This window comes from Ammospiza caudacuta, chromosome 5 (assembly GCF_027887145.1).
Source record: "Ammospiza caudacuta isolate bAmmCau1 chromosome 5, bAmmCau1.pri, whole genome shotgun sequence".
In the NCBI taxonomy this organism is placed as follows: domain Eukaryota; kingdom Metazoa; phylum Chordata; class Aves; order Passeriformes; family Passerellidae; genus Ammospiza; species Ammospiza caudacuta.
The window spans coordinates 13,127,690-13,154,325 of NC_080597.1; the positions used below are offsets into that span (position 1 = coordinate 13,127,690).

The following is a 26,636-nucleotide window of genomic DNA, read 5'->3' on the forward strand; positions in this document are numbered from 1 at the left end:
CTGACCTAGCTCTCCCATTAGGGGGCCACATCTTACGAATGGGCCCTGCAAGTAAAAATCAGCTTGACTGCAAACCCAGTTTAAGAATTTCATGGTGACTCATGGAGCCAGACATACTGCTCACTTGGTTTTGTATTAGTGAAAACTTCAAGCTACAAAAAAACCCTTTTAAGTGACTGGAAAGACTAACAAGACCTTTTAATGGCAGTGTTACATGGAGAAACTGCTGGTTATCCAGTGACCCCTTACTGTGCAAACATCTCATTCAGCTGGACACCACTGTTCATATCTGCCCCTTCATTGTGCATTTCATACAAGGCAGAAGGGAGGAACAAGGGAAAAGAGTGAGCAGCCAGAATAATAACCCCTAATATTTATGTGGAGCCTTGCATCCCATTAGGATGTACCTCAGGGATGACAGTGAGACCCATTAGCAAAACACAGATACTCCTGGAGCTAAGAATGTATTCATAAATGGACTGAGAAAGACCAGAGCTTGTTAGAATATCATCAGCTCTGTCAGTGAAGAAATTTATGAGGTACACACATGCATTAACAAAAAGAGAGGGTAATCATACCCTGTTTAAAGCAAACACAGTCCTCAGCCTGTTTGCTGATTATATAAAGAGAAAACTCCCAAAATCTAGACACCAAGCACTAGTTTGAATCACCTAACACCATTTTTGACTCAAGGTCGCTCAGGTTTGATGAGCTCCAGGATCCAAAATATTCAGAACTACATTTTTAATCGTATTCTTTCCTTTTTAATGCACTTCTTCATTCCTTTATCACCCTTAAAAAAGCCAACCAACAACAACAAAACAGATTCCAACTACTCTGTGCCCTCCACGCTTTGTGGAGAGTAACAGAACTTCCTCCTGAGCAGGCCTCCAGCCATCCTTTGGTCAGAAGCCTCCTCCTCCCTCTGATTTTAGCAGAAGGTTTAATCTAAAAGCTGAAACCTCTGTGGCTTACTGTCAAGGTGTTGCATGCTTTGGAGACAAATGGAGAACAATGGAGGCTGCAGCCAGAAGTTCTTCTGACAGTCAGTCCTGCTGCTTTTTGTTAGTTCCCTGATGGCAAACTGTTCATAGGAACTAACCAGGCAGTGCTCCATTCTCCTGGCTGTTGCAGACATCTTTTATGAACAATCCTTAGGATTTTTCCTCCTAAGAAGCTGAGAAGCCTCAAGAACAAAATTTAAACAATGATTATCTGCTGCTGTGGAATGCAACAGGTGCATCTGTGATTGGTCTCATGTGGTTGTTTCTAATTAATGGCCAATCACAGTCCAGCTGGCTCAGAGAATCTGACCCACAAGCTTTTGTTATCATTCCTTCCTATTCTATTCTTAGCTAGCCTTCTTATGAAATCCTTTCTTCTATTCTTTTAGTATAGTTTTAATGTAAAATATATCATAAAATAATAAATCAGCGTTCTGAAACATGGAGTCAGATCCTCGTCTCTTCCCTCAGCCTGAGACCCCTGCTAACACGGTCACACATGGATTCCTGTCATTTACAGATTGTCCATCTGAACTAACACCCAGCAGCCAATTCCTGTTCCTTATCCATGGGAAACAAACCCTTTCTTTTCTGGGTCTTGGAAATCCCAGCTCACCTTTAATACCACAGAACTGCCTCACTGAATGAGAGCAGCAGAATCCATGCACTTGACCCACTGATACTTTTAACTCCACACTCACACTGACAAACACAAACTCACACATCCCTGGTGCCAGTTAAAGTTGTGGCTAGGTGGGGCAGAAACAGAGGGTGCACCTCTGAAGGTTTTCTTGTGCTGCTGTGAACTAATACAGCTGCAAATGCAATACTCATGTAGCAATACCAAGCCTTGAATGTGAAAACATGAGATCAAACACCTTGAAATTATGGGACTGCTTCCAATATTTACCTATTTTTAGACTTAACAACCTTGGCAACATGTCTTACAAGCATCACTACCTAGTTTAAAAGGTCCCTTGTTAGGGAGAACCTCATTTTAACTGCAGGGAAATGCTGAAATCATTTGGCTGCGGTGAAGCTGCAGGGGTTTTGGGGGAAAAAGGTTTGAAAGCAAATGATTCCTGTCAGGATTGGGTTTTTTTTGTCTCAAGAATGGGGTTTTATTGTTTTTGTTGTAGTTACATTCCTACTATGAAAGCTTTAGCTTTTTAAAGAAACATTTTCACATTTCATACGTAAAGGAAGGTTGCATGAGAAAGGCTAATATACTCAAGCGAGGAATTCCCTATGAGATAGATATTTTATTATATGTATGCCTGTGTGTGCATATATAGTTATGAATTTCACCAGCTCTATTAAAGAATTTTGTAGGGAATGTTTGCAAGAAGCAGCCCGGTGTTAGAAAGAGTTAACAGAGCTGGAATTACAGGGCAAATTACAATGGATGAGAAAAGAGCAGTTGGACTCTCTTCACAACATGTGTAAGGCCACACACATTCAAGACTTTGGGGTGCAAACCCAGTGGGATGAGAAGCTGTTTTCTCATGTTTTATCTGCAGCACAGATCAGCTCAGCCTGCAGGTGGTGAGCACCTCCAGAGGCTGCTGTGGGGGCAAACCCGAGCACATCCAAAGCTCCTCTCCTCCAGAGACATTCCCAGAGAGCAGCTGGCAGCCATTTGGTGCAGCTGGTGGCTGAGAAGGACCCCAGAGGAGTCAGGGCTTTGTACCACAGGGCTCCTGGACGCCAAAGCAGCCCTTGGTAGCTGTTCTTGCTGTGCAGGGAGCTCATGGCTAGGCTACGTCCTTGTCCAGCCCCAGCCAGTCCTGCTCAGGCAGAGCAGTCAGTGCTGTTAGCACTGCTCTTATTAATAATGATAATATTCCCAAGCTGTCAGAGACAGCAGGAAAAGGGAGCTTAAGGCGTCCTTGAGAAGACAAGCACACAGCTGGCTGCTGGCAGCAGCAGTGAGCATCAAAGGGCTTGGAGGGGAGCAGGGAGGCAGAGCCATGAGTGAGGGAGGTGTTCTGGGGGCAGGCGCTGTCCCAGAGAGACAGGACAAAGGAAACATCACAGAATGATTCAGAAATACAATTTCAGGGCGGAGCAGCAGAGGCAGGGGAGCTGTTAGGAAGTATTGACTTGCACAGAGGAGAGGTTACAAAACTTTTGTGTCAGAAATGGCACAGAAACTCCTGAGAGAGGCAGGGAGGAGAGCTGCTGAAGACAAGAAAGCAAGCAATGACCATGAAATTCTTCAATCAGACGCAGCTGGGCAGAAACAAGCAAAGTTTCGTTATATGCTTATGGGTTAGCCATGAGGTAACATGGAGGTGAACCAGAGAATGCACTGGAGGAACTCTCCTGAGATGCAGAGCTAAGATCCTGAGGTGACCTACACGCCTACATCAGAGTCCTGCTGATCTGTGCTGGACCTCTCCTGCACACACTGAGGGCCGTGCTGGCAATCTGAGCTCACTGAGGGACTGAGAAGATGTTCCTGGAAATATCAACAGGTATCATTAACCCTTTTTTTTACCATGAGCTTGGAGTTGATTTATCCAGAGGCTCAACACTTACTTCTCTACACCAGCATACACACATATGCAGAATTTTGACCCCTGGGTCCCTTTCCTCCACTGGCCCTAACTCTTCACAGCTTCCAAGTCCCACCAGTCTTTCCACTCTGCCAGAAGCAGCAACCCAGCTCTGCTGGCAAGCAACACAAAGAAACTCAGCCCAGCCAAGGCATGCGCTTCTTCACTTTTTATTCTGTATATTTCCACACAAGTCACAATACAGAAAAAGTGTCCAAAAGGAACAGCAACCAGCTCTTTCACTGTATACATATTTCTTCCTTCCCCCACTTTAAAATCTCCTTAGTTAGCAACACAGTGATCAAGATACTTTGTATAAATAGGAAATGCAAGAAAATCATGGAAGAAAATACTTTCTTACTTTGTTACAAAAAGCTCCTCCTCCTTCTTGTGTTCCCCCTCACTGAAGATTAAATTACCTGTGCCTTGGTTCTCTGTTAGACACATACCCTCCGTTCATGGTGCTGCAGACTGCCTGGGGTTCCTTCTGCCAGCTGGCAGCCTCAAGATGTTCCAGTGCATTGTGCACGGGGTCAGGTAGCATAAAAGAGCCCTTTGAGATGTTATTACAACTCCTGGAACAGATGTGGGTGCAGATAATAGGATATATACAAAGGCTGGAACTCTGGATGCCCACGAAATGTAGGTTTAAAATGCTCATTTGTTACTTGAATGCACTGCTCGGTTCAGGGGGCCAAACACATCATGGGATGGTCCAGGTTCTGACCTCAGTCACTTCTTGGTCCACCAGGAGTGAAGCTGGTGCAGAGGAGATCAAAATCTGCCCATTGCCCTTTCTCCACCATCTCCAGGAAACACCACTATATATGTATATATAAATATATATATATAGCCTGATGAAACTCAGCCTTTCCATCAAGAGTCTGTTCATCACCATCCCTCTCCTTTCCTGGCTTTGATGACTCCTTCCTAGCCTTCTTCCTTTTTGCTCGAGGCACTTCCTGTTCCCTAAATCTTTGCTAACCCTTGTCCTTGTAGTTTACCAATTTTCATCTCCCATTGGCCAGAGATGTAAATATGAAGGCCAGAGAATCTGTTCCCTCAAATGTTTCTTTCCATTCCCCAGAAACCTTTCACATAAACAAACCAGAGTGGTGATTTCTGGACTCTTAGGCAATATTCTGTCATACCAGCATAATAGCAGAGGGGTGACAGAAAGAGTTATTTCTGAGATGGGCGCTCCCAAAGGGAAAATTCTGTGCTTAATGAACTCAATATGATGGAATAAAGCTGCTCTAAAATTCAGCAAAATACTCTTCTCTGAAGAGAGATAAACCACCTGAATGCTTTCATTGACTTGAAATTTTACCTGAGTTACAGCATTTAATACAAGATAGCTCAAACATGGAAATCAAGCATGAAAAGTGCAAAATAGCTAATTGGAAAATTCTCATTCTCCATCCCTCTTTACTATCTCAACTTAACCAGTTAAACTAAAAAGTATGGGACAGGACTGTTCTCACTGTCTGGAGCAAAAAATGGCTCCAAAAGAAGCAGGATGCTATAGAAAAACATTACAAGGCACAATGAAAAAAAATTTTAAAAAACCAAAACCACACAAAGCAAACAAAAAACCCAAATCACCAAACATAAAAACCAAAACCATACAATTCAAAAATAGTTAATATACAGCATATTTTAGGCTTGTAACACAAAACACCTTACCTGTGTGTGTGTGGGGAGATGATATCTCCATTTTACAGCTAAGAAAAGTGAGGCACAGTAAGGCTGAATTATTTACCCAAAAGGACTTAATGGAAGTGGCAGGAATGCAACTCAAAGCCTTGATTTGCTACCTTTGTCCCTATCTCTTCAACCTCAGTACCTCCAGAGAGAATTCTGATAAATTCTGAAAGCAAAAGCTTTCCCTGTTCTGTGACACAACCATGTGACACACAGTTAAACTTGTTAACTCTCATAAGACAGAAGTTTACCACTAAGCCAAGTGATTATTTTTTGCATGATCTTCTTTGTTTTGCAGCAAAACAAGAAGTCAGATCTTGCTGGAAATAAATCCTCACCAAGCTAGTTGTGACAGCCTCATCAACCAATCTGAGTCTTTACATACATTGCATTTTCATTAGCACAAAACTGCAGATGATGAGTGTTTGTGTCCATAGGAAAAGCATGATTTCCCCCGTACCACTGTGGTTTTCCCCAGTGCAAGGCTGCAAAACCAGAGCTGTTCTAAAAGCTGTGCAGAAGCAAAGCAGCAAGAGCAGTGCCACAAAGACAGGCCTGTAGCTTGTAGCAAAATATTCTGCTCACTGACTCAGAGAGGACACTGAAACCTCCACGGACTGCCAGAAGGTTTGTGTGGGAGCTGCAGAACACAAGTCCTCATCTCCATCATTGGCCAGACTTGCAAAAAATCTTTCAAAAGCCTCCTGCTTCCAAAAAGCTGTCTGCATCCAAAATGACTGGCACAGGGTTTGCAACACAAAGCAATGTGGGCAGGAGAAAAATAACCTCCATTTCCCACTGTGAAAGCACATTTCACCTTGAGGAGATTTCTACAGAGAAATGTTGGCAGTCATATTCCATTCCATATTCCTCTCCCCAGTGCACTGCACCCTGGTGGGACAGTGGCCAAGCTCCTAAGTCCATTTTGAAAGGGATTTTAACTCTTGATTAATGGAGTTACAGGACACAGAGCACATGTAAAACATGGTGTGAGGGCACCCATTACGAAGGGCATCCTCAGGATGATTGCTCTGGGAAGACACAGGCAGGAATCCCTGTCCTGAGGCACCAGGAAGAGAATCAAAAAGAGCCTGGAAGAGCCCTTAAGAAAGCAAGTCAGCTCCTAGAGGCTTGCTGATGTCCATGTGTATTTTACACCCTACCTGGCACTGCTGGGGTGTCAGAATGGGGACCTTCAAAGAGTTGTTACTTTTGCCAGTGAGGTGAGAGATGGATGTTTCTGCACATGAAGCATCCCCTGCTTCCCCTTTCCCAGCTCTGTGAGGTGCAGCAGCGAGCAAGGGAGAGACAAAGCTCCCAAGAGCTGCTCAGTGCTTTGAAGGCTCAGCCACTTCTTTTCTTTCCTCCCAAAGCTGTTGCATGATCAAAGGAGGCAGATGGAAGAGAATCACTCTGCAGTGACATGTAAAGGGAACGAAAAACCCTGATAAGCCCCTGCCATGTCCCTGTGATTTCTGTGAGCTACATGCTGAGCAGAAAGCTGTACAGTAGCAAAGCCAGCCATTTTGCATAGAGAGCAGCACACTCACTTGCCACTTGGAAGCAGCTGCCTCTTCCTGCAAGCACAAGCACAGAGCAATACAATTGTGTTTGCCCAGGCAAAGATTATTTAAGAGGAAAATCACAAAGGGAAGAAGCAGGAGAATAGATTAAAAAAAAAAAAAATATATAGACGTAAGAATTTTCCTGTTGATATTAAAACTAAGTCAGGAAAGGCTGAAATTGAGCCCTCAGGCATGAAAAATCCAAGTCCATCATACTTCCCATCTGTTTAATCCTGAGATTACAACTTGGGCATTAGAACTGCCCTCAGAGGAGTCTTTAGTGCTGCACATCCAGCTCATTCCTGGTACAGAGAATTTCAACATTCCCTGCCCATGTCTATACAGGTCAGAGGAGATCCAACCGTCTGTGACTGGTCAAGCACAAGTGTCCCAAGGGTAAGCACATGAGCAGGATATTGACCTTTCCAGTCAAAAATGAAGGTAGAATGAACTAAGGAAAGAAGAGGTGATGAAAGATTAAAGGCCTCAGTACAGAAACTCTAAAAGGGAGGGGAAATGAAGAAAAAGCAAAGAGCACTGAAGAATATTTAAAATTAAATTTAAATAATATTATTTTCTATTTCCTTCCTGTCATTAGCTGCCAGCAAGGTCACTTTTTTCCTAAGCTTTGACATGAATGTATTTCTCCCCTATGCCATGAAGAGAAGGCATTAGACCAGTAGCGACACCACAGACAACAACCACAACTATTACAGCAACCTGAGGAGGTCACTGGGGTGAGAGAACGATGAGAATCTTGTTTGATGATCAGAAGGCTGGATTTATTGATATTTGATATATAATACATTATAACTATACTAATAGGAATAAGGAGATAAGTTGCAGAGGCTTGCTAAGCTAAGAATAGAATCGAAAAGAATCTAAAACAAAGTTCTGTGTCCAGGGAGTCTTTTTTCGAGCTTGCTTCTGTGATTGGCTCTTAATTGTACACATGGAACATGAACCACTCACAGGTGCATCCTATTGCATTTCACAGCAGCTGATAATCATTGTCTACGTTCTTCTTCTGGGGCCTTTGCTTCCCAGAAGAAGAACAAATCTGAAAGAAAGGATTTCTGTGAAAAAATGTCTGCGACACACAACAACCCAGCTTCTGTGGGTTGTTGTTATGTTCCAATACAGGAACATGACAGACTTCCCATTCTGATAAAAGGAAAAAAAATGTCCCTGGAAAAGGTCTGAAGCAGGGGACATGAGAAGAAAGACAGGTATCCATTCATTTTGTGACCTACAGCAAACATTGATTTTGGTGTGGCATTGCCTCCATCCATTTGGAAGGCAAGCCTCCAGCATGGCTGAGGAGCAGGGAGGGGTGGCCTTGCTCACCTTGGGGCCCATGTCTCACTTCACAAAGCCTCAAGCTTTGCAAACAGAAGGCTGTTCCCCCTCCAGGCTGTCTGGTGATCTCTGCAGGGGCAGGAATACCTCTGCAACTGGCTGACATAAAAATTGGACACAGTGAGCACCCACCTCACTATCACAATTAGCTATATCTAATTATGATACATAATTACTCATTACAGCATTGCGACTCCCAGTCTAGAAAAGAGCGATGCATGTGGAAGCCAATCTTTAGAATTCCCCATTCCCAGGGGCCAGCTTAATTTGCTTTTCTAATTTTGTCATCTTTCATTTTTTTATGTGAATATCACACAGGAAAAGCAGCCCTAGAAAAGTGGGGCTGCTTATTAAAGCCTAATTAGCCAAGTAGAAATCACTCATGTCTGCTGCATCAGACTCAAGAGCTTCTTGAGCTTCTTCTCCACACCTAAAAAACTAAGTGATTTGTAGAGTTCCTTGACAGGATTTGGGTTCTGTAGGAACAGAGATTACCTTCTACCTCTTCTTGACCACAGCTTGAGGGAAAGAGTGGAAATTGAAGGTTACCAAGGTAGCTGGAATCAGAAGGGCATTTTTCTCATTAAAATGAAGTGCAACACTAAGAAGTGAATTTCATGTGCTAGTAGTTAGGTAATTGCAGCAGCACTTTGGCACTGGATTGCCACAGTGCACACTTCACTGAGTGCTGGGCTACATGTCAAGCAGCCTCCCAGACAGGGACTAATTGAAGAGCCAGGTGTGGCACTTCACCAGCAAAAGGAGGCTGGCAAGAGATGAGGCAATTACATATGTACTATTATATTGCTCAAAGAAATAGTGCTTTTTCTTGCACTTCAAAATGCTACAGCTTCTATACGCTTTGCAAATGAATGCTGAGGCTGTTAAAATATTGCTGAACTCTGAAACAGCATTCCCAAATCAGGGTTCTGATTCTAGTAGATGAGGGTGGCAAAATAGAAAGAGATTTTTGAAGAAAGGTGGTTTTATACCTTTTTGAGCATTCACCTGTCTTTATGTGCCTGTCAAGAGGATTACTGCCTCCTTAGATTCCCCAAATCTCTGACACATAGGAGATCTAAGAGCATAAGCTGACTGTTTTAACAGGGTTTAGCATCAAATTATTTCCTGAAATATAGATGTGTTAATATTGAAACAAATGCTTTTGTTGCAAGGCGTCTCTTTGCTCAGATTTTGGAAGTCATGATGTGCTACATCAGAATGAGGAGATTTTTAAATGATCTTCCTGCCTTCCCCACTCTCTGGGTAACTAGATACACATGTACTGCAAAGGATAGATTGGTTTTTTGTCTCTTGATTTGGGTTTTTTTTTTTTTTTTTGTTGTTGTTTTTTTTTTTTTTAGTCAGTCAGGGAAACAAGAAACTGCAGCTGAGACTGGAATGTGGCACCTTATAAATAAGGCAGGAGACAAGATGCACTCTGATGGCTGAATACAGTAAGGTTATTCAGCTCCAAGCCTGCCTAATCACTGAAGTCAAATGTAATGAATTTACTGGTGTGATCAGGGCCCCAGGGAGGGAATTTTCCCCTTTTGCACAAATGGCTCCAGGAAATTCCTTGGCCAAGGTAGGGAGTGTTGCTGCAGTGCACATTTATAGGGGATGGGAGAACATCACCCTCCGTGGGCACCACCACGGGCAGCAGTGCTGGGAACAGCCAGGGAGGGGAAAGCCCTGAGCTCTGGTACCTGCAGGAGATCTCCCTCCAGAGAAGTCCAAAGCCATGGCAGAACCTGCACTAAAAGCAGCCATGGTCACTTGCCATGGCCACCGGGAGTAGGTGGCAGCACATCACTGAGTTGCTGTTGCAATCAGCAGATTTTGGCAGGCAGATCATGGAATTTAAGACTGCTTAAAAAAATAATAGTTGTTAAGAAAGGAAAATGAGATGATGAGTATCACAATGAGCACTCTAATACTGTTTCCTATAGCTTCACATGCATCCAGAAAGGCACAGGAATATAAGCTGTTTCCAGGACAGCTGAAATGTCCAAAGATACGTTTGATGCTTTAGACTAATTAGGAAGTTAATAACCCAGCGTAATTTTGACTCAGATTCACTGAGGAAAATAAGAGGAAACATTATTTTATGAATGGAAAATATTAGGTAAAATGGAGGTCAAAACTATTACTTTTAGCAATCTTAAAAACAAGTCTTATAAAATACTTCTCTATAGACGTTAGTTTGGTGCAAAAGAAGCAAACAGCAGGGAAAGGAAAATGACACCTCAAATGGATCAGCACAAGGAACTGGATTTTTCTTGTAGTACACAGTGTACAAGGACAGATTTTCCTTGGAGTTTTTTCAAGGCATTCAAATTTCCAGCGTGCCCATACATTTCTTGAGTACTATTCAACTCCCAGAAAACTTGAGGCTACCAATGTATCTTGCCCATTTCATACCCCAGAGACAGATCACATCATACTTTTGTCATCCTGGAAGGGTCAACACACAAGCATGTCCCACAGAAGCCATCTTCTAGATGAATTTGTGTTAGAAAATTTCACTACCATATGTTTCACAGCAAAGACAAAGACAGAAATGAGCCAAAGAGCCATGAAATATTAGTGAAACAAACCTCCCACAGCCACATCACCAGAAAAACCATGTGCCCCATCTATTCTTACACAACAGTACCAGCTCAGCAAATACACCTGAGGTCATCAGTGGCGACAAAACATCAATTTTGTACTATTTTCTTTGTCTCTGGTCCGTCTATGTGACAGTCCTCATGGAGCAGGGGACATCTCATGTAGACTGAATCTAGGCTACAGCACCATGAGTTGGGACTGAGCAATTCTACTGCTGCTGGGGAAAAACAAGAGTGAAAACACCTTGGTGTTCAGTAAAAACACCTACAGACATCTTAAAGTGCTAAAACACAGATAAGCAAGACATTACATGAAATGGTGAAAGATCCACTGGAGTCTGAGACCAGTTTTGTAACAGGCAAAATTTGCCTTGAATCCCTGTTTTACATAAGCAAAAACTCAGCCTCACATCCCACAGTATTGAGGGATGCCCAGAGAAGTTGTGGTTGACCCCATCCCTGGAAGTGTTCAAGGTCAGCTTAGATGGAGCTCTGAGCAGCCTGGTCTAGTGCAAGGTGTCCCTGCCTTTCTATGCTATAATAAGTAAAAAATGTATGACATCCTGCCTTGAATAACACAAATAAGGTACCTCTAGCATTGAAACATGAAATAATTAGAGTAATTGATGCTATTAAATTACAAAATTAGGTTTATTTTATCAATATTATAAATACTTTCTTGCCCTCCATTTAGCTCCAAAATGAGATGGTAAAACCAGTACAACAGAACGATTTGGGAGCTCCTCAGTCCTAGTGAAAAAGGTTCCCTTTATTAACAAATTAAAATGGAAAATGACATTTTGTCAGTCTAGCAATCTCAGTAGCTGAGCATCCCTAGGGACTTTGTTATTCAAATGACACAATTTCAAGTTGTTTGCATGTGTATGTGTGCACCTATATACATGCATACAGATGTTTATAAATATACATATATATAGTAATATACACACATTAACAGCCACAGCCACTGAACAGAGATGCTTTAGTAAATTGAAATGTTTTACATGTAATTTTGGTGGACTCCCAGCTGCACACTGGAATTTGGGCCCTGCCCAGTGCAGGCACAGCTGTACTGTACTAACCTAGACCCCAAGTGCTCCAGAGATTCAATACAAATGTGTTACCTTTACTGCAGAGCCTGCTGCTTCTGGTAATGCCACCACACCTGAAAAGGGTAAGGAACAGTCCTGGTCCCAAACTGCCCTCAGTGAACCAACTTCTGATATTCCTTGCCACACAGGAGCCATTGTGGAAAACAACAGATGTGCTTCTCTGTTACCTGCAGATACCAAACATCAGCAGTACCTAGTGCATCAAGGGTTCAGGACACATTGGACATCACAGGCACCACATCCAGTCCATTCCTGCCCTACCTCCAGTGCTGGGGGCTGTTTTTGTCACACAGTAGCTGTCTCCTGCTGAGCACACAGCACAGGCAGCTCTCCAGAGACACGACAGGCTCACTCTGATCATACCACTGTACTCCAGCTTTCAGTGAGAAAGGCAAGCCACGCTCTCTCGCGTGCTCTGAGCTCCTCTGGGCAGTCCAAATGGCACAAAATTGCTCAGGAAATCTGCCCATCCTGACCAGCTGCTCCAGAGCCAGCCACAGCTGCAGGCACCTCCTGGGGACCAGGGATGAGCTGACAAGGGGAGGACAACTGAGGACAGAGGGACCAGAAGCAGCTCCCTTATCATTACCCACATCTGGCCTCTGGAGGCTACCTGTGATGAAAGCAAGCCTTTACTGCTCCCCCTGTTTCATGGGACTAAAGGATCAGGGAGCTCTCCCGGGCTCAGTGCCCATACTCAGCTTGGCCTCAGCACAGGACAGAGCCAAGCTCCTGTGCTATTGAAAATTCCTCCTTTTCTCAGACCAGTAGGTAAACCAAAATATTAAAGTGATGATAACATCATTCTTGTTTTCATCAAATATATAGAAATATTACATTAATGTATTTTCTCACAGCTGGGAAATGATGCAAGGCCTACCATGAAACCATAGTGTGAGGATCTTTCCTTGTGGAAATATCACATACACCAAAACTATATTCTGAGTTTTTATTTTAACAGTTGCCAAATTCTGTTCTAATATATACACATACTTATTTTCTCCACAAGCCCCTGGATAATTATCAAGGGAAGTAATTTGGCTTTCATATTTTATTTTTTAAATGAGAAAGGTAAAGACAGAAAATAAGACAAAATACATTTCATGTTGCCATTGATCTATAGATTACAAATATATATAGTTTCCTTCCAGAGGAAGAAATACTAAAGTAATATTTTGCCCATATCAAATGAACTTCTGAAAACAGGAAAAAAAATTAAAATATATTATTCAGCTCCCCCCCTCCCTACCACAACAATCACTCGTGCTTAAAAAAAAATTGCATTCATTTGATTTTCTCCACTTCTACCAAAGAAGAAAAACCTATCTGGATAATGACCTGAGTTATTTTCATGGTTTCCAAATGTATGTAACCCCAATGATCATCATTTGTCAGAGAGGTACCCCTAGCAAGGGATGTGAAAACAAACAGTTGTGGATCTTTCAAATAGAATAACAAAGCAAAATTCAAAAATGTATTGCAAGAGTTATGCCAAAAGTCAGCCGTGAGCATCTTCATGGGCACTGGTCTGACAAAGTAGAAGTGGAAGCTCTGCTATATTATCAACTGAGATATCTGTAGCAATTAGAAACCCAACAATGAAACATTTTATTTATGCCTGTGTATTTGTTTGCTTTCTCTTCTTTTATGGTTATAAGACAGAGAACAAATGAGTACAGAAGACACAGCTGGCCTTTACAGCAGCTAAGCTTTACATTTCAAACCTATTGTGGGTAACAAGGCAAAGAGCTGCTGCTTGTCTTTCTCCAGGGACAGACTCCCCAAAACTTGGCTCCCTTGAAGAATCAGATAGTTTACAGGTTCAGCCAAAGAAGGTTTTCCCATTCCCAATGTGACCAGGCCAGTGCCCATGTGTTTGTTGGCAGCAGCGAGCCCAGGCTGGCTGCTGATGTTCCAGGTCTCCTTCCTCCCCATGGCTGTGCTGCAAAGGGGACTGGGTCTGTCACTGAGTCCATCAGAATTCCATCAGCATTGCACAAATCTCTCCCCAGTGTAAAACCCATCTTTTCAGAAGTAAAGAACTGAAGAACCTATCAACTTGTAGGCAGGCCTGAAACCTGAGAAGAGCTGGGTCAGCCATTACAGGCATAAAAGTGATATGAGAAACCTTCCTGGTGACTTTCTGCTCTGCCATTCAGCATAGAACATCCCATAGAGCTCCTTTCCATACAAATGCCTGTCCTGTGAGGATACCATAACTCAGCATGCCCAGCAATTATGAGCTTGGGTTTTGTCACTGCTGTAAATATGACTGTGCCCAAACCCTGGGAAACAAGGCAATAAGCAACATCCCCTCCAAAAGCAAGAAAACTCTGTGGGGGCTGAGTACTGACAACACAGCTTCTGAGAGGATGGCAGGGGAGGGAATGTAGCTGGTAAAAACACTGGATATTTCTTAAGGGCATCCAGAGCTCCTCAAACATTTTGCTACTGCCTGACCATTTGTGAAGACAACACAGAGATAACAGGTAATATTTAACTGATGAGAAGTGAGGGGAACAGGAGAATAAAAGCAATGCAGGAAACTGTAAGGATGGAGGACAGCCTGTTTGGGTGGCTTAATGTACCAGTTCATTTGGATTTTGTTCCCCCACATCCTCTTTACTCTTTCCTTTTTTTCTTTTTTTTTAATAAATTATACAGATGAACATGGGAGAAGTTCATGCTACTTGCTGGAAGCAATAAAGGTAAATTTTCACAGCCTATGGATTCCACAGACCTTTGAGTGTCCCACCTTATCCATCATGGGCTAACTTATGGAACATAACCGTTCCCAGCAAGAATCAGTAGCCCTTAGAAACTGGTGGCATGTCCTCAGGTATTTTCCTCGAGAGTGAGAGACACGTGGGTTCCATCAGTTTCTTCCTCACACGAGGCCTGAGTGCCTCAGGTGCAGTCTCGAGATTTCCAGGGATCCTCTGGGACATTTTCAGACGTCAGACTGCTGTCTCCAGGTCCTCGTGGGAAACCATTTGATAGTTTTGTCGACTCTCCAGGTAGGAGGCCAGATCTGGATCACCAGCTTGCTGAGCCCTGTCGCGAGGGGTCTTACCCTGTAATGAGAAACATGAAGAGAAATTCTTGTGCTAACACATTGAGAACAACAGATGATTTCTAGACAGAAGACAATTAACGAGTCAGAAGCCTGTCGCAGACATATTTTATGAAAAATCCTTTCATTAGAAGCTTTTCTCCTGAGAAGCTGAGAGGCCTCAGGAACAAAATGTAAACAATGGTTATCTGCTGCTGTGGAATGCAACAGGTGCATTTTTGCTTGCTCTCATGTGTATGTTTTTAATTAATGGCCAATCACAGTCCAGCTGTCTCAGACTCTCTGGTCAGTCAAAAGATTTTATTATCATTCCATTCTTTTTCCTTGCAAGCCTCCTGATGAAATCCTTTCTTCTATTCTTTTAGTATAGTTTTAATATATCATTTTCTTTTAATATAATATATATTATAAAATAATAAATCAGCCTTCTGAAACATGGAGTCAGGATTCTCGTCTCTTCCCTTGTCAGGGTTGTCTGCAAATTCCACAAGAAGCCACTTGTCTGGATTTCATCTGTTTCAGAAAGCTTTTTGCAATGTGCAATTCTGCCATCTGAACAAGAGATGATAGAATCATAGATGACCTCTCTTTGGATTATAGGCTTCCTCATAGAGCCCAAGAAGGCAGAAATTGGTTTTGATTGCCCAGCTGCAGCAAAGGTGCTTCTGACTCTGGAGTGTAGAAAACCAACTCACTCTCAGCTGCTGGCCACAGGGTGCTTGTGCTCAGAAACTCCAAAGAGGCAGCTTCTGGACCACGTTCCTGAGCAATTAGATTGTTGTAATGACAGAATACTCCTTGGATTTCATTTTTCCCATATTTCTTTCTCAGTCAAGCTTACACCAAGAGAGTGCTGTGGTTAGTGTCCCATCAGTGAGCACAGGGGCAAGCCAAGGCAAAAGAAAACAGTTAGCCATCCTCACAAAGCAAGCCAGCCACAATAACCAAGCCCCACAGATGCTGTGCAATCAGAAACCAAGGCTCCTGCAGGTGTTCCTTGCCCACAGGCCTCTCTTTTGACCACACAGGAGGAGGACACTGCTGTGCCGTGGGGATGTCTCATTCATACCCACTGCACCGAACAGTTTGAGGCCAGGCTCTCACTGTGGTGACAATGACCCACGTTGGGGACTGGACTGAAGTCTCTTGTGTTTGTTTAAATCAATACAGTTTTCTCTATAAAAATAGCTTGCTTCAAAGGAGCAACACACAAGGCTGGGGCTCCTTGTGTGAGCCTCAGCACACACAAGGAAGCCTCAGCCACGCAAGCAGCAGGGAGGACGCTGCAGGGTCTCACTCAGCACAGAGGCTGGTGGGGGCTGATGGAGCTGCCTTACCTTGGAGTCTGTCTTTCTCAGAGAGGCTCCTGCATCCACCAGGAGCTGGCAGACGGCGCGGTGGCGCTGGCAGGCTGCCTTGTGTAGTGCTGTCTCCCCCCTAGACCAAAGCACAGAAAGCAGCCGTGAGACACAGCACAGCAATGCACATTTAGGAAGCATGAGGAGCAGAGCATGGACACAGCAGGATGCTGCATTTCTGTCAGGTTCCCTCTTGCTGGCAGAGGTAGGCTTGTGCACTCTCTCCCTTAGCATCTATATCCTTTGACTCAGAAGGAAAGCCTGCAATGCACAAATAGCAAAGAACTTCTGAGGGATGGGAAAGAAACATTGACAGATTTCATGTATTCAGAGGACTGAATGTCATGTTCCCATCCAACCACCAGCTCTGCTAACTGCTGCAAAGGCAAGATAGCCACCTTCTTATTTCACAGCAGGTGAAACAGCAACAGGGTTTGTTTCTTCCTGCAATTTCTTTCCTCAACCTCATTCTTGGAGCCATCCTAGAAAAATCCTACCCATCAAAGCTATGACTGGTACACTTGATGCCCCAGTTCTGTTACCCTGCTCTCTTGGATATATGAGAGCAAGAACTCTCATGTTCTTCCACCACTGGACTGCTGAGCTACTGGATTAGCAGTATTAGATTAGATTAAATACATGCTTTCCAGAAGAGAAGACTGCGTGGTGGGAGCACATTTGTTGCAAATCTTTTCACTCAGACTACAGCTAAGTCTGTCAGGATTCTAGAACTGACAGAAACTTACTCTTTACTGAGAGTAAAGAAATCTTTCTAGATTTGCCTAGGAAGAGAAGAAAGTATGCTTTGAGTGGGTTGAAAAGGAGTCCTTAATGCCAGTATCCAACAAGTAGGGCCATTACATAACCTGTGAAATAACAAATTACAAGAAATACATGTAGCAGGACAAATCTTGCACCTACCTACACAGAGTGCATAAAGGAATCTCAGCCCCCATCTATGACAGGGGATGCTGAAATATTAAGAGGCAACCTTGTAATCAATATGCCCTTGCTGCATCAGAGCTAGTATCAGAATAGGATACCATCCTATTTCCCTCTGAGGACCAAAAGACAAATTCATACTGCCAGTTACAGCTTGAGCCTTCCTTTTCCAAGGATTAGAGGTAAAGGAACCTCTGTAAAGGGAAGCCCTCATAACTGTGCTCACTGACACTTGATGTGGTTGTGCTACACCCCTGGATAAAAAGGACCAGTCCATCCAGTCCCTGCCACCTCTGGGCTTCATTCATGCACCTTGTGCAAAAGGTGTTCTCTGTTAGCAGAGGAGGGCACTGTGGGATGAGAAATGGTAGGCTTGATCCCTAGGAAAAAGACTGGGTTTATTTTACATGTATTACACATATATTCCAGGATTATTCATGCTTTCCTCACATACTTTCATGAAACTTTGATTATACAAGGTGTAAAAAAATGGGAATTGGAAAGGAAAGTAATCTTTTGGGGTTGGGTTTTTTTTTAATGAGAAGGGAGCTGATTGATGTTTTAACTGCTTGATGGAAATCTTCAGCTGCACAAGTCCTGGCCACTTAGGAGAGCTAAGACAGAGCACCCTGGATGAATCAAGAAAGGACTGTAAAAAAAGAGTTGTAGAGCAAGAAAAGTAATTTCCTGACTTTTGGAATTTACTCTTCAGGTTTGTCCCTTAGTAGCTGGAGGCCAGCAACATCAAAACACAAGGCAGGGCTTCTATTCCTCTAGAAACTTTAAGGAAGCATGGGAAGCAATAGGGAGAAAATCCTCTGCAAATCCAATGAATGTTTGTTTTAGGCAAGAAAGCCATATATTACATGGTCAATGTGTGGTTTTTACAGGCCTTATTTCTTTGGTTGGTTTTGAAGAGTTGTACCATTTTACCAGCTTTTTCCTTTTTAACAGTTTGCATCGAAAATCAAGAGTCTGCTCGTTTAACACACATGACATGAAGGAAAGAGTAGGCTGTACTTACGTTTCACTGTCTGTCATGTCCAGCAATTCAGATGGACCTGCAAAAGATAGTCAGGTATGTCATAAAACATTTGTCTGCATGACTAAAAAAATATGTCTACTAGGAGAAATTCCCAGTAAAAATATATAAAAGAAGCCAAGTGAAAGTTCAACCTGCACAAATATATCAAACTTCAATGTAATATTTGCTTGTGTAAGCCCTTGCACTAATAAAATTCTGGATGCACAGTCGCTGCTGGAGTGTCAGCAACAGGGAGTAGCAGCCTCTAAATTATACTGAGAATGAATATTCATGGAGTTTATTTTCTCACTCTTCACCTTGCTCAATTAAGTGGTTCACATAAGTACAGTACATTGAAAATGCTGATATACTGGAAACCCTGATATATTGCAAGTTAAAATCCATTGTTGGTATTAGAGGGAAAATGTCATTAGGAAGTTGAAATTAGCCAAATTCCATCCTGAATGACATCCCTGTGCTGCTCCATTTAATAGTGTTATACAAAATGTAGATCAGGGTGGAATATTCCCAGCAGTCTTTATATTGATATGCAAATCCTGTACTCCACTGGTTAGTAATGATCAGGAAAGTAAGATTAAGAAAAACAGAAGAGATTTTTGTTAAGTGGGGAAAAAATAATACATTTAGGTTAATGTCCTTTTGTCCTTGATATTCACTACAGGCAGATATTTATAGAGGCAAATTCCATCGCTGAATTATAGTGATATGGAGAGGCTAGGATCTGGATATCACTTGGAAACAACAACATTTCCTTTGCAGTCTGTCATAGTATTCTGCTCTCCACTGCTCTGGAGTATAGTGTTAGATGGTATAGGGCAGTTAGCAAGGGAAACAGGAAAACTTTACAAGACTTTTCCTTCCTGCGCATGAGTATTTCTCTCCAGCACACTGAGACTTTGAAATTCAAGAGCCCTCAAGAGCTTACAGCAAATCTCACCTGATACTGAGGAATTTCACACTACTTGCTTACAAAGGCCTACACACAACCTCTCAACGTTCCTTTTACTCTGAGGGTGTGTCAAAATGGATCAGAGCAGCCTGTCTTTACCTCACTGCTTGAACAATGTACACATGGAGTATCACTGGGGCTCCTGAGCTGCCGGCAGCTCCTTCATTTCATCTTCTGCCATCATGAGACAGGGTGGTGCTTAGTACTCAGTGCACAGGGCATTGTGTACCACTGCATACTTGCCATGACAGCTCTCCAAACTCAGTAGCCACTGTCAATTATTTAATGAAGCCTGACTCTACCACCACACATCCTCATCTCCACACTTGGCAGTTGTGTGTTCACTCCTGACTATCAAAAAGAAGAGTCAGTCACTAGCCCTGAGCTCCCAGGACCACAAAGAAGGATAAAGGGGGACAAGCAGAGCCTCTTGTTGAGAGGAAAAAAGATAATGCCTGGGAAACTAAAAAGACAAATAAAGAAATACACATGAAGAAAAGGAGTCCTTTACATTTCCTAGGAGAAAATCTTGTTCTTTCAAAAATAAAGGTAATTCCCCATAGGTTCCAGCAATGCCACATCTCACTGATAGGTAAGCAGGAATGGTTTGCAATGTGTTAGAGAAGACACTGCCATCTATTATTTCTGCTCGTGGCTGGAGCAAGGAAGGTTGTATGGCCAAGGTGGAACAGGGTGACAGGTCTGGCTTTATGGGACATAAAGGTACTTGCCCAGGTAAGCTGAAGAAGCTGCTGAAAGGTAAGTAAAGGTAGTAAAACAGAGAGTATTCAGAAGAATGTGACCAGAGAGGGAGAAGAAAACTGGGGCAGAGTGGGTCTGGAGAGAAGCCAAGGGTAAAGGAAAACTGGTGTGAAGCAGGAAGGAATAGCAGGGCTAGGACAGGGGAGCTCAGTGCTGAGTCTGTGAGTACAGCCCTGAGGAGATGACAAGTACAGCTCCCCTGAGTGCAAAGGGTGCTCTCCTGGATACTGTCCCAAATTCAGCATTTCATGGGAGAGTCCTGACTCCATCTGAGCCGTACTGGGGTTAATAATAAGCTGCACAACATGGTACCAGAATTCTTTAATTTCATTCTCTCTGGCCTGTCCCTGAAGCTGCAATGTCCCAACTCACAGTCTGAGTGGTGCCCTTTACTTCTTTATTTTATTTTCACTTGTGCTTCTCTTAAACCATCTCACGCCCTCCTCCTAATTCCCTTTCCCCTCTTTTTTGGACCTCATTTTTATATCAGTCTCCCTGGCGCTGCCAACCGACCATTCCAAATCCCCCTCTGCCCGGGGACAAAAGCTGCACAGATGTGGGAAGGGCTGGCACTGGGAAAGCTAAGGCACTGTCATCCTGACCCAGCAGGGAGGCGGCTGTTTCACTCTGGGACAAGAGGCACAGAAAGAAAAGGGGACCAAGGCACGGAGAGAAAAGAGGACAAAATAACCCAATAGAAATCCGGAAGGGAAATGCATGAGTGAGATTTCTATCAAGGAAAACAGCAGGGGGGGAAATAAAAACAAAAGATAGAAATGTGTGGAGAGGTGGAGGGAAGAAAAAAAAGAGAGAGAAAGGGGAAAAAGAGACTGGGGGGCTGAAGAATGGCAGGATGGGGACGGGGGACGGGGTGGGGGGAGACATTCACTTGAAAAGAGCTGAAAAGCATGACACACCGAGGGGAAGCCCAGCTGAGATCACTCTCTTTCCTCAACATCGCCCATAGACTGTGTAGAATTATTAACTTTTTTCCTTCTCTCCTTTTGCCCTCTTTCTCTCCACTAAGGCCCTTCTCCAGTTTCTCAGAGGGCAAAGCAGCCTGGGCTGGGTATGGGAGAGGGAAGGCAGGGAGACTCAAAAGCAGCTGCTCCTTCACTGAGCTCACTGCAATAAAAAAACCCCCAACACTTTAAGTGACCATATTTCAGAGGCATTTCCAAAATATACAGCTCCACACATTCTTGAAAGGCCTCTGAGTCCACGCTTAGCCCTCTCCAATGGATGTGGTTACAGCTACCCACAGGAGACCCACAGATGTTAACCCCTGCCAGTCCCACGTCCTGTCAGTCCTCCACAGAACCAGGGAAGAAGGGTATTTACTCTAGTAATGTCAGACATCATCAACATTTCTGTTTATCTGTCAAAACCTTCTTTGTTTAATAACCTGATTGAGGTTATTATCTGGGGGACAAAACTGGATATGCATCCTTACTTTCAAAGTAGGAATATTTTTAAAATAACAGTAAACTGGAAATTCAGAACTATTTCTAGTCTTTCCCCAACACCACACACTTTTTTTTTTACTGATGGGAAAATTAACAGTGGTCTTTTCTGCTTCTGTCTTTTAGCTCAGAATTTCCACTGTAATATAGAAGCTAGACAGGTTATGGGAGCATTCCTTCCTACATGTCTGTCAGCCACATTACCCTAAAATCTGGTACACTTGAAATTAAAACAGGGTATGTTGTACCTTGTGCCTTCCAGAAAAACTAAACTGTTTTCTGCTCAGGCCCCTCACCAGTGACCACTACCCTAAAACATACTGCAAATCCAGACATACCAACAAGTGTCATGCAAACTCACTCTCATTCAGTGCTACTTTCTGATGACTATTTAAACTTTGTCCCCAACACCCACCTCTGTCACAGCAAAATCTCCTTTCCCAAAGCCTTCCAAGGAACTTCTGAATCTGGCCAGGATGCAAATCCAGATTCACTATGTCTCTTAGCTCTGGACTTTGCAGTGTTAAGATTAATGAAAGCATCATCTTTTTTTTAATCAGGGGATGCTTTCTAGTGAAGCAAGAACACTGAGGTTTGAGGACACAGAAATGTTAAGGATGGGATGTCCTACATACTGTCTGTTGCAGCAGAAGTTCCCACCACAACCTCCTTAGGCAACTGTAAACATCCTTCCTCTCTTCTGTTTAAAATCAAAATACCATAGATGAACATAGATAAAAATACCATAGATGAACAAGCAATTCTTGCTTGTCTTTTGAATGTCTAGAGAAGACAAAGGCAAATGGAATTATTTGTATAATATTTATAAATTAAAAAATTTTCACAGCTGCCAGATAAAGACTCCAATCCAAGTTTGACACCAAATACAGATGGTTTAGGAGGCCCCTTTGCTAACAGAGGTTCTTAAGCCTTCCTTAATTCTGCTTGTGTTAAACAAGTAGACAGTCAACTCTTCTCTAATGTGCAGGCATTAGGATGCAATGCAGTTGCTGACTGCAGCATTCAAAAGCTGTGGTTGTGATACCTACTGAGTTTGGCCCTCAGTTTCCAGCTAAGCATTTCTTACCTCAGCTACAGACAAGTTTTTAAAGCTGACCCTTCTACTAAAAGTGAAACACTTCTGTTTTAGGTGGGAAATCTTGAGTGAGTGATAGGTCTGCGTCTCTATGTATCTGCCCTTCCTGCACAGGGGATAGACACAAACTGTTTGCTGTGCTGGATCAGCAGCCAGCACAGCTCTTCCTGCAGCAGCAAGCAGCTGTTGTCCTGACACCTACTACACTGGTGCTTCAGCTGCTATTCCAGCCTTGTGCTGGGCCACCGTGAATTATCTGGCAGCACTGCACAGCAGTCCCCCTGTGTGACTCATCCCTGCTATTTCTAATTTAAGAAATTATCCTCCCCTTAACATCTGAAATCATTCTGATCATGAGCACAGAATAACCTTTCATATAAATGTGCCCTGCATGTTTGTGGAATAGGCCATCTCCATAAAGGACAGCTTTAGCCCCACTACACCATTTTCCTTCTTTTATAATTCTAGTTCTATGTGTGCCACTCCTGTACTGCATTGGATTCATCCCACTGTTTTTCAAACTAGAAAAGTAAAGTTCCTGGAGCAGTGGGTTTTGTCTTCTTTTGTTGCAGTTGCTTTTTAGAGATATTCAGAAGATTTTTTTCCCTGTGTGCTTAATAATAGACTTTCTTTGCTGTGTGCTTGAGGATGTTTTACAGAGGAACTCCTATTATCATTCACTATTCCCCATGTATTGGGAAGCAGACAAACTCCAGAGGAAGTCTGACTGGGCAGAGGTAATTGCCAGAACAGAAGTAAGACTCATTTTTATGAAATTTTTATGGGTGGATATTGTCAGAAACAAGAAGCTCCACACAGAGAAACCCTTAGATATTAGTAGCATTGGATCAGGTCATGTACAGTAATTAATGCTGAGAAAATGCCAAATGCCAGAGAATGCAAAGAAAAACAAGGGCATTATGATGATGATGATTCAGCAAGAGAGCTCGTTTGTGGCTGAGAAGTGCCCAGAGTAGAAATGAGTTTCATTAATTGCTTGGTGGGAGAAGAGAGGAGGCCTCTATTAGATTGTGCATTGTCCCATGCACTCCTGATCCCCAGAGAATGTTAAACAAACAATGCATTTGGAGAAGCCCAGAGGACATATGTCTGGAAAGCTGCAAAAGCCTCCTGCCATCCTTGGGGATAAAGAAGGGAGAGAGGAACTGAGCTGACATTTGCTCAACCTTCTGATTTGTCTTTGTCTAACAGTCTGTAATCCCTCACATTTCTCTATTTACTTCCAAAATTCCCATGGATTCCCTGCTTACATTCTTATCAGTTTAAATTATCTCACTTTAAATATTCATCAAAGTAACTGGGCCAGACTGTCACTAAGCTAAACTTTATGTGTCTAATAAAAATCCTAAAGAGGCATTGATGAATTTGCAGAGGTCATGTGTAGTGTGAGAAGAGACCAAGGGCAGTAAGAAAATAAAGCAAAATTATGCCTGTCTACAGAATTCAGTGGCACATGTGTGCACTGTGACTAATGCAACAATCCAGAGCAGTAAATAGAAGGTAGAGTCAGCACTGGTAAGGTTTGCTAGAACTGGTGAGAAAACCAGTCATTATTTGGATACAAGGCCAGCTGCACTGCCCTATCCATGTGTAGGTATCTATACATAAAGGAGTAAAATAACAATTCAGCCCCTCTCAGTCAGATTTTTGGGGCATGGTTCAGTAGTCCACAGACAGATATTTTGTGCTGTTTGATATAGCTATGCAAAAGCCTTGGGATGCACTTGGAATGAGAGAGATGCTTGCTTGGGCTTTGGTTGTCAGTGCAGGTCAGGCCTCCTCTGAGCCTTGTGTGTTCTTGTAGACCCAATCAAATGCCCTGGACATCCAAGGGCCAATGACATCAGACATTTATGTTTATCTAAATAAATAAAGTGCACAGGTAACTGTTCCTGAATCACTTTCTCCAATCACTACCTTGACTAAGATGTCCTTTGAGTTAGTCATGGCAGAAGCCTGCTGCTATTAAGGATGCCCTCCTCACTTCCATCTGCCACCAAAAGTGCCTCTGCCACACCAGAGCAAATGAACTGAGTCACAGATTGCTGCTGACAGTACAGGAACTTGTACCTATAGAGTACCTGACACCTATATGTTAATACCTATCTTAGGGGTCAAGAGTGAAGAGATGCATTGTTGCTTCTTCCCTTCTTAGGCATTGTGCTTTTTTCTTCTCTCTGTACAATTTGTGCAATACCTTGGAGCAACAGCTAACACTTATTCTAATTACCAGAGACAGTCTCTGTGCTCACACTTGCACTGCTGCTGAAATAATGTAGCTGATTTTGACATCCAGAAGCCAAAATAGCCATTGATATTTTGAAGTGGGGTCAGAGAAGAGTTCAGACTAGAAAACTTTTCCTACAGTGAAGGAGGATGATAACTGTGACTTCAGCTCTATGTGCAGAGCAGTGACTATTTTACTGTGCCACTCTCCAGCAGTGAGGGAACAAGGTTACAGTGGTTCAACAGGCAGAAGCTCCTAAATGTGACTGCCTCAGACACAAAAAGAATTGCTGCATAGCCTCTAATCTACTGACAAAGCTAAGAAGAGAGAAAAGGAAAAAAGGGCAATAGCATGATCACAGTCCATAAATACAAAATGGACATCATAAGTTTTTGCTGTTGGGTGGTCTTGAATCTAACAGACATAATACTCTAAGGCTGGAATGGAAACTAGATTAATTTGTCTAGATGTAAGGAAGCAGATTCCTGACCAGTGTGTTACTAAATGCTGAAATAATAACAATGGTTCTATGGGCTCTTTGTCACTGTAAATGTTTTCATAGAGATTAGATGCTTTCTACAACATATGCTCTTATTGAAAAGAAATTCAGAGGATCCCTGTGCCAGAGGTTTTAACTAAAGCTTCACACTGCCTCTTCACAGCTGATGCAAACATGGAAACACCACCCTCCTCAAAAGTGATTCTAATTCTTCTTTTCACACTTTACCTGGAGCCATCACTCTCATTGCTACCCCATTCCCAGCCTCCTGCTCACACAGGCTGCAGGTGGACATTGCACTGAGGGACACCACAGATGAGTGAGGCCACCTGCAGCAGCACTGTGTGGTTTTGCCTGAGTGACACTTGGCTGAGGTACAGCTCTGTGGGTCTGCCCCCTGGGACTCACCATGCTCCAGGATGTATTTCACCATCTCACCATTCCCAGTCTTGGCAGCATGGTGCAATAAGGAGCAGTGATCAGGTCCTTGGATTAACAAATTGGCTCCTTTTTTACAACATTCTATGAACTAGAAGGAAAAAACAAAATAAAAAAAAAAGAGAGAGAGAGAAAAAGCATAGAGAAGGATAAGATGGGAGGAGGAGAAAAACAAATATGTCAGTAAGTTCTTTACTGCTTCTCATTGTAAGTTAGTATAAAATAGAATAGAATAAAATAAAACATTAATTTAAAGCCAGCTTTTAGGCCCTGATATAAAACATCTGAAACCAGAAGTATTGACAATTATATGTGTTAAGGAGAACAGCCTGTATATCCTAAACAATGAGACATTGCTACTCTACTGGTGAGGATTTATTGCTTGCTACAAATGCTTGCAAACCACATCTGGTAATGCTGTTGGGGTATATTAAAATACATGCACTTGATAAAAAGTTCTGGCTTCTTTGCTGAAGACTCACATTTTTCCTCAGCACAGGAGTCAAATATTTTCTGACTAAATCAGGAAACTCCAATTCAAAATTCTACAAGGAGATGAGGTGACTGTCATGGACCTCCCTTGTCACAGTGCCCCTGTTCAGGGCTGGCCAAAGAGGGAGCAATAGATGGGGTAAGAATAAGAGAAAACACCAATCAGGCAGGTCTCAGAAATGCTGCAAAATTTGGGGAAGGGGGGTGGGATTCTGCAGATCACTGCAGAAAAAGGAGAGAATTGCTACAGTGAGGACTCATTTATAATGCAGTACACTGAAGAAGGACAAGGAGTTTCCCCATCAAAGCCAGCTCAGGCAAAACATTTTCAAGAAGTGTAAAGGAGACAATATTTTT

At 42.9% G+C, this 26,636-nt stretch overlaps 1 protein-coding gene across 5 annotated transcripts in view; it reads right to left on the reverse strand.

The window, feature by feature from the left end:
* Window positions 1-12,894: 12,894 nt before the first annotated feature.
* The window catches only part of DGKI (diacylglycerol kinase iota), a 199,452-nt gene continuing 185,710 nt past the window's right edge, over window positions 12,895-26,636 (reverse strand). For all 5 annotated transcript variants that reach the window (XM_058804468.1, XM_058804466.1, XM_058804467.1 and 2 more), the window contains 4 exons: window positions 25,758-25,878; window positions 18,312-18,348; window positions 16,325-16,424; window positions 12,895-14,988 (listed from right to left, as the gene is read on the reverse strand). In XM_058804468.1, coding sequence (XP_058660451.1) covers window positions 14,872-14,988; window positions 16,325-16,424; window positions 18,312-18,348; window positions 25,758-25,878 — 375 coding nt within the window. In that variant the 3' untranslated portion in view covers window positions 12,895-14,871. The remainder of the gene's footprint in view (window positions 14,989-16,324; window positions 16,425-18,311; window positions 18,349-25,757; window positions 25,879-26,636) is intronic.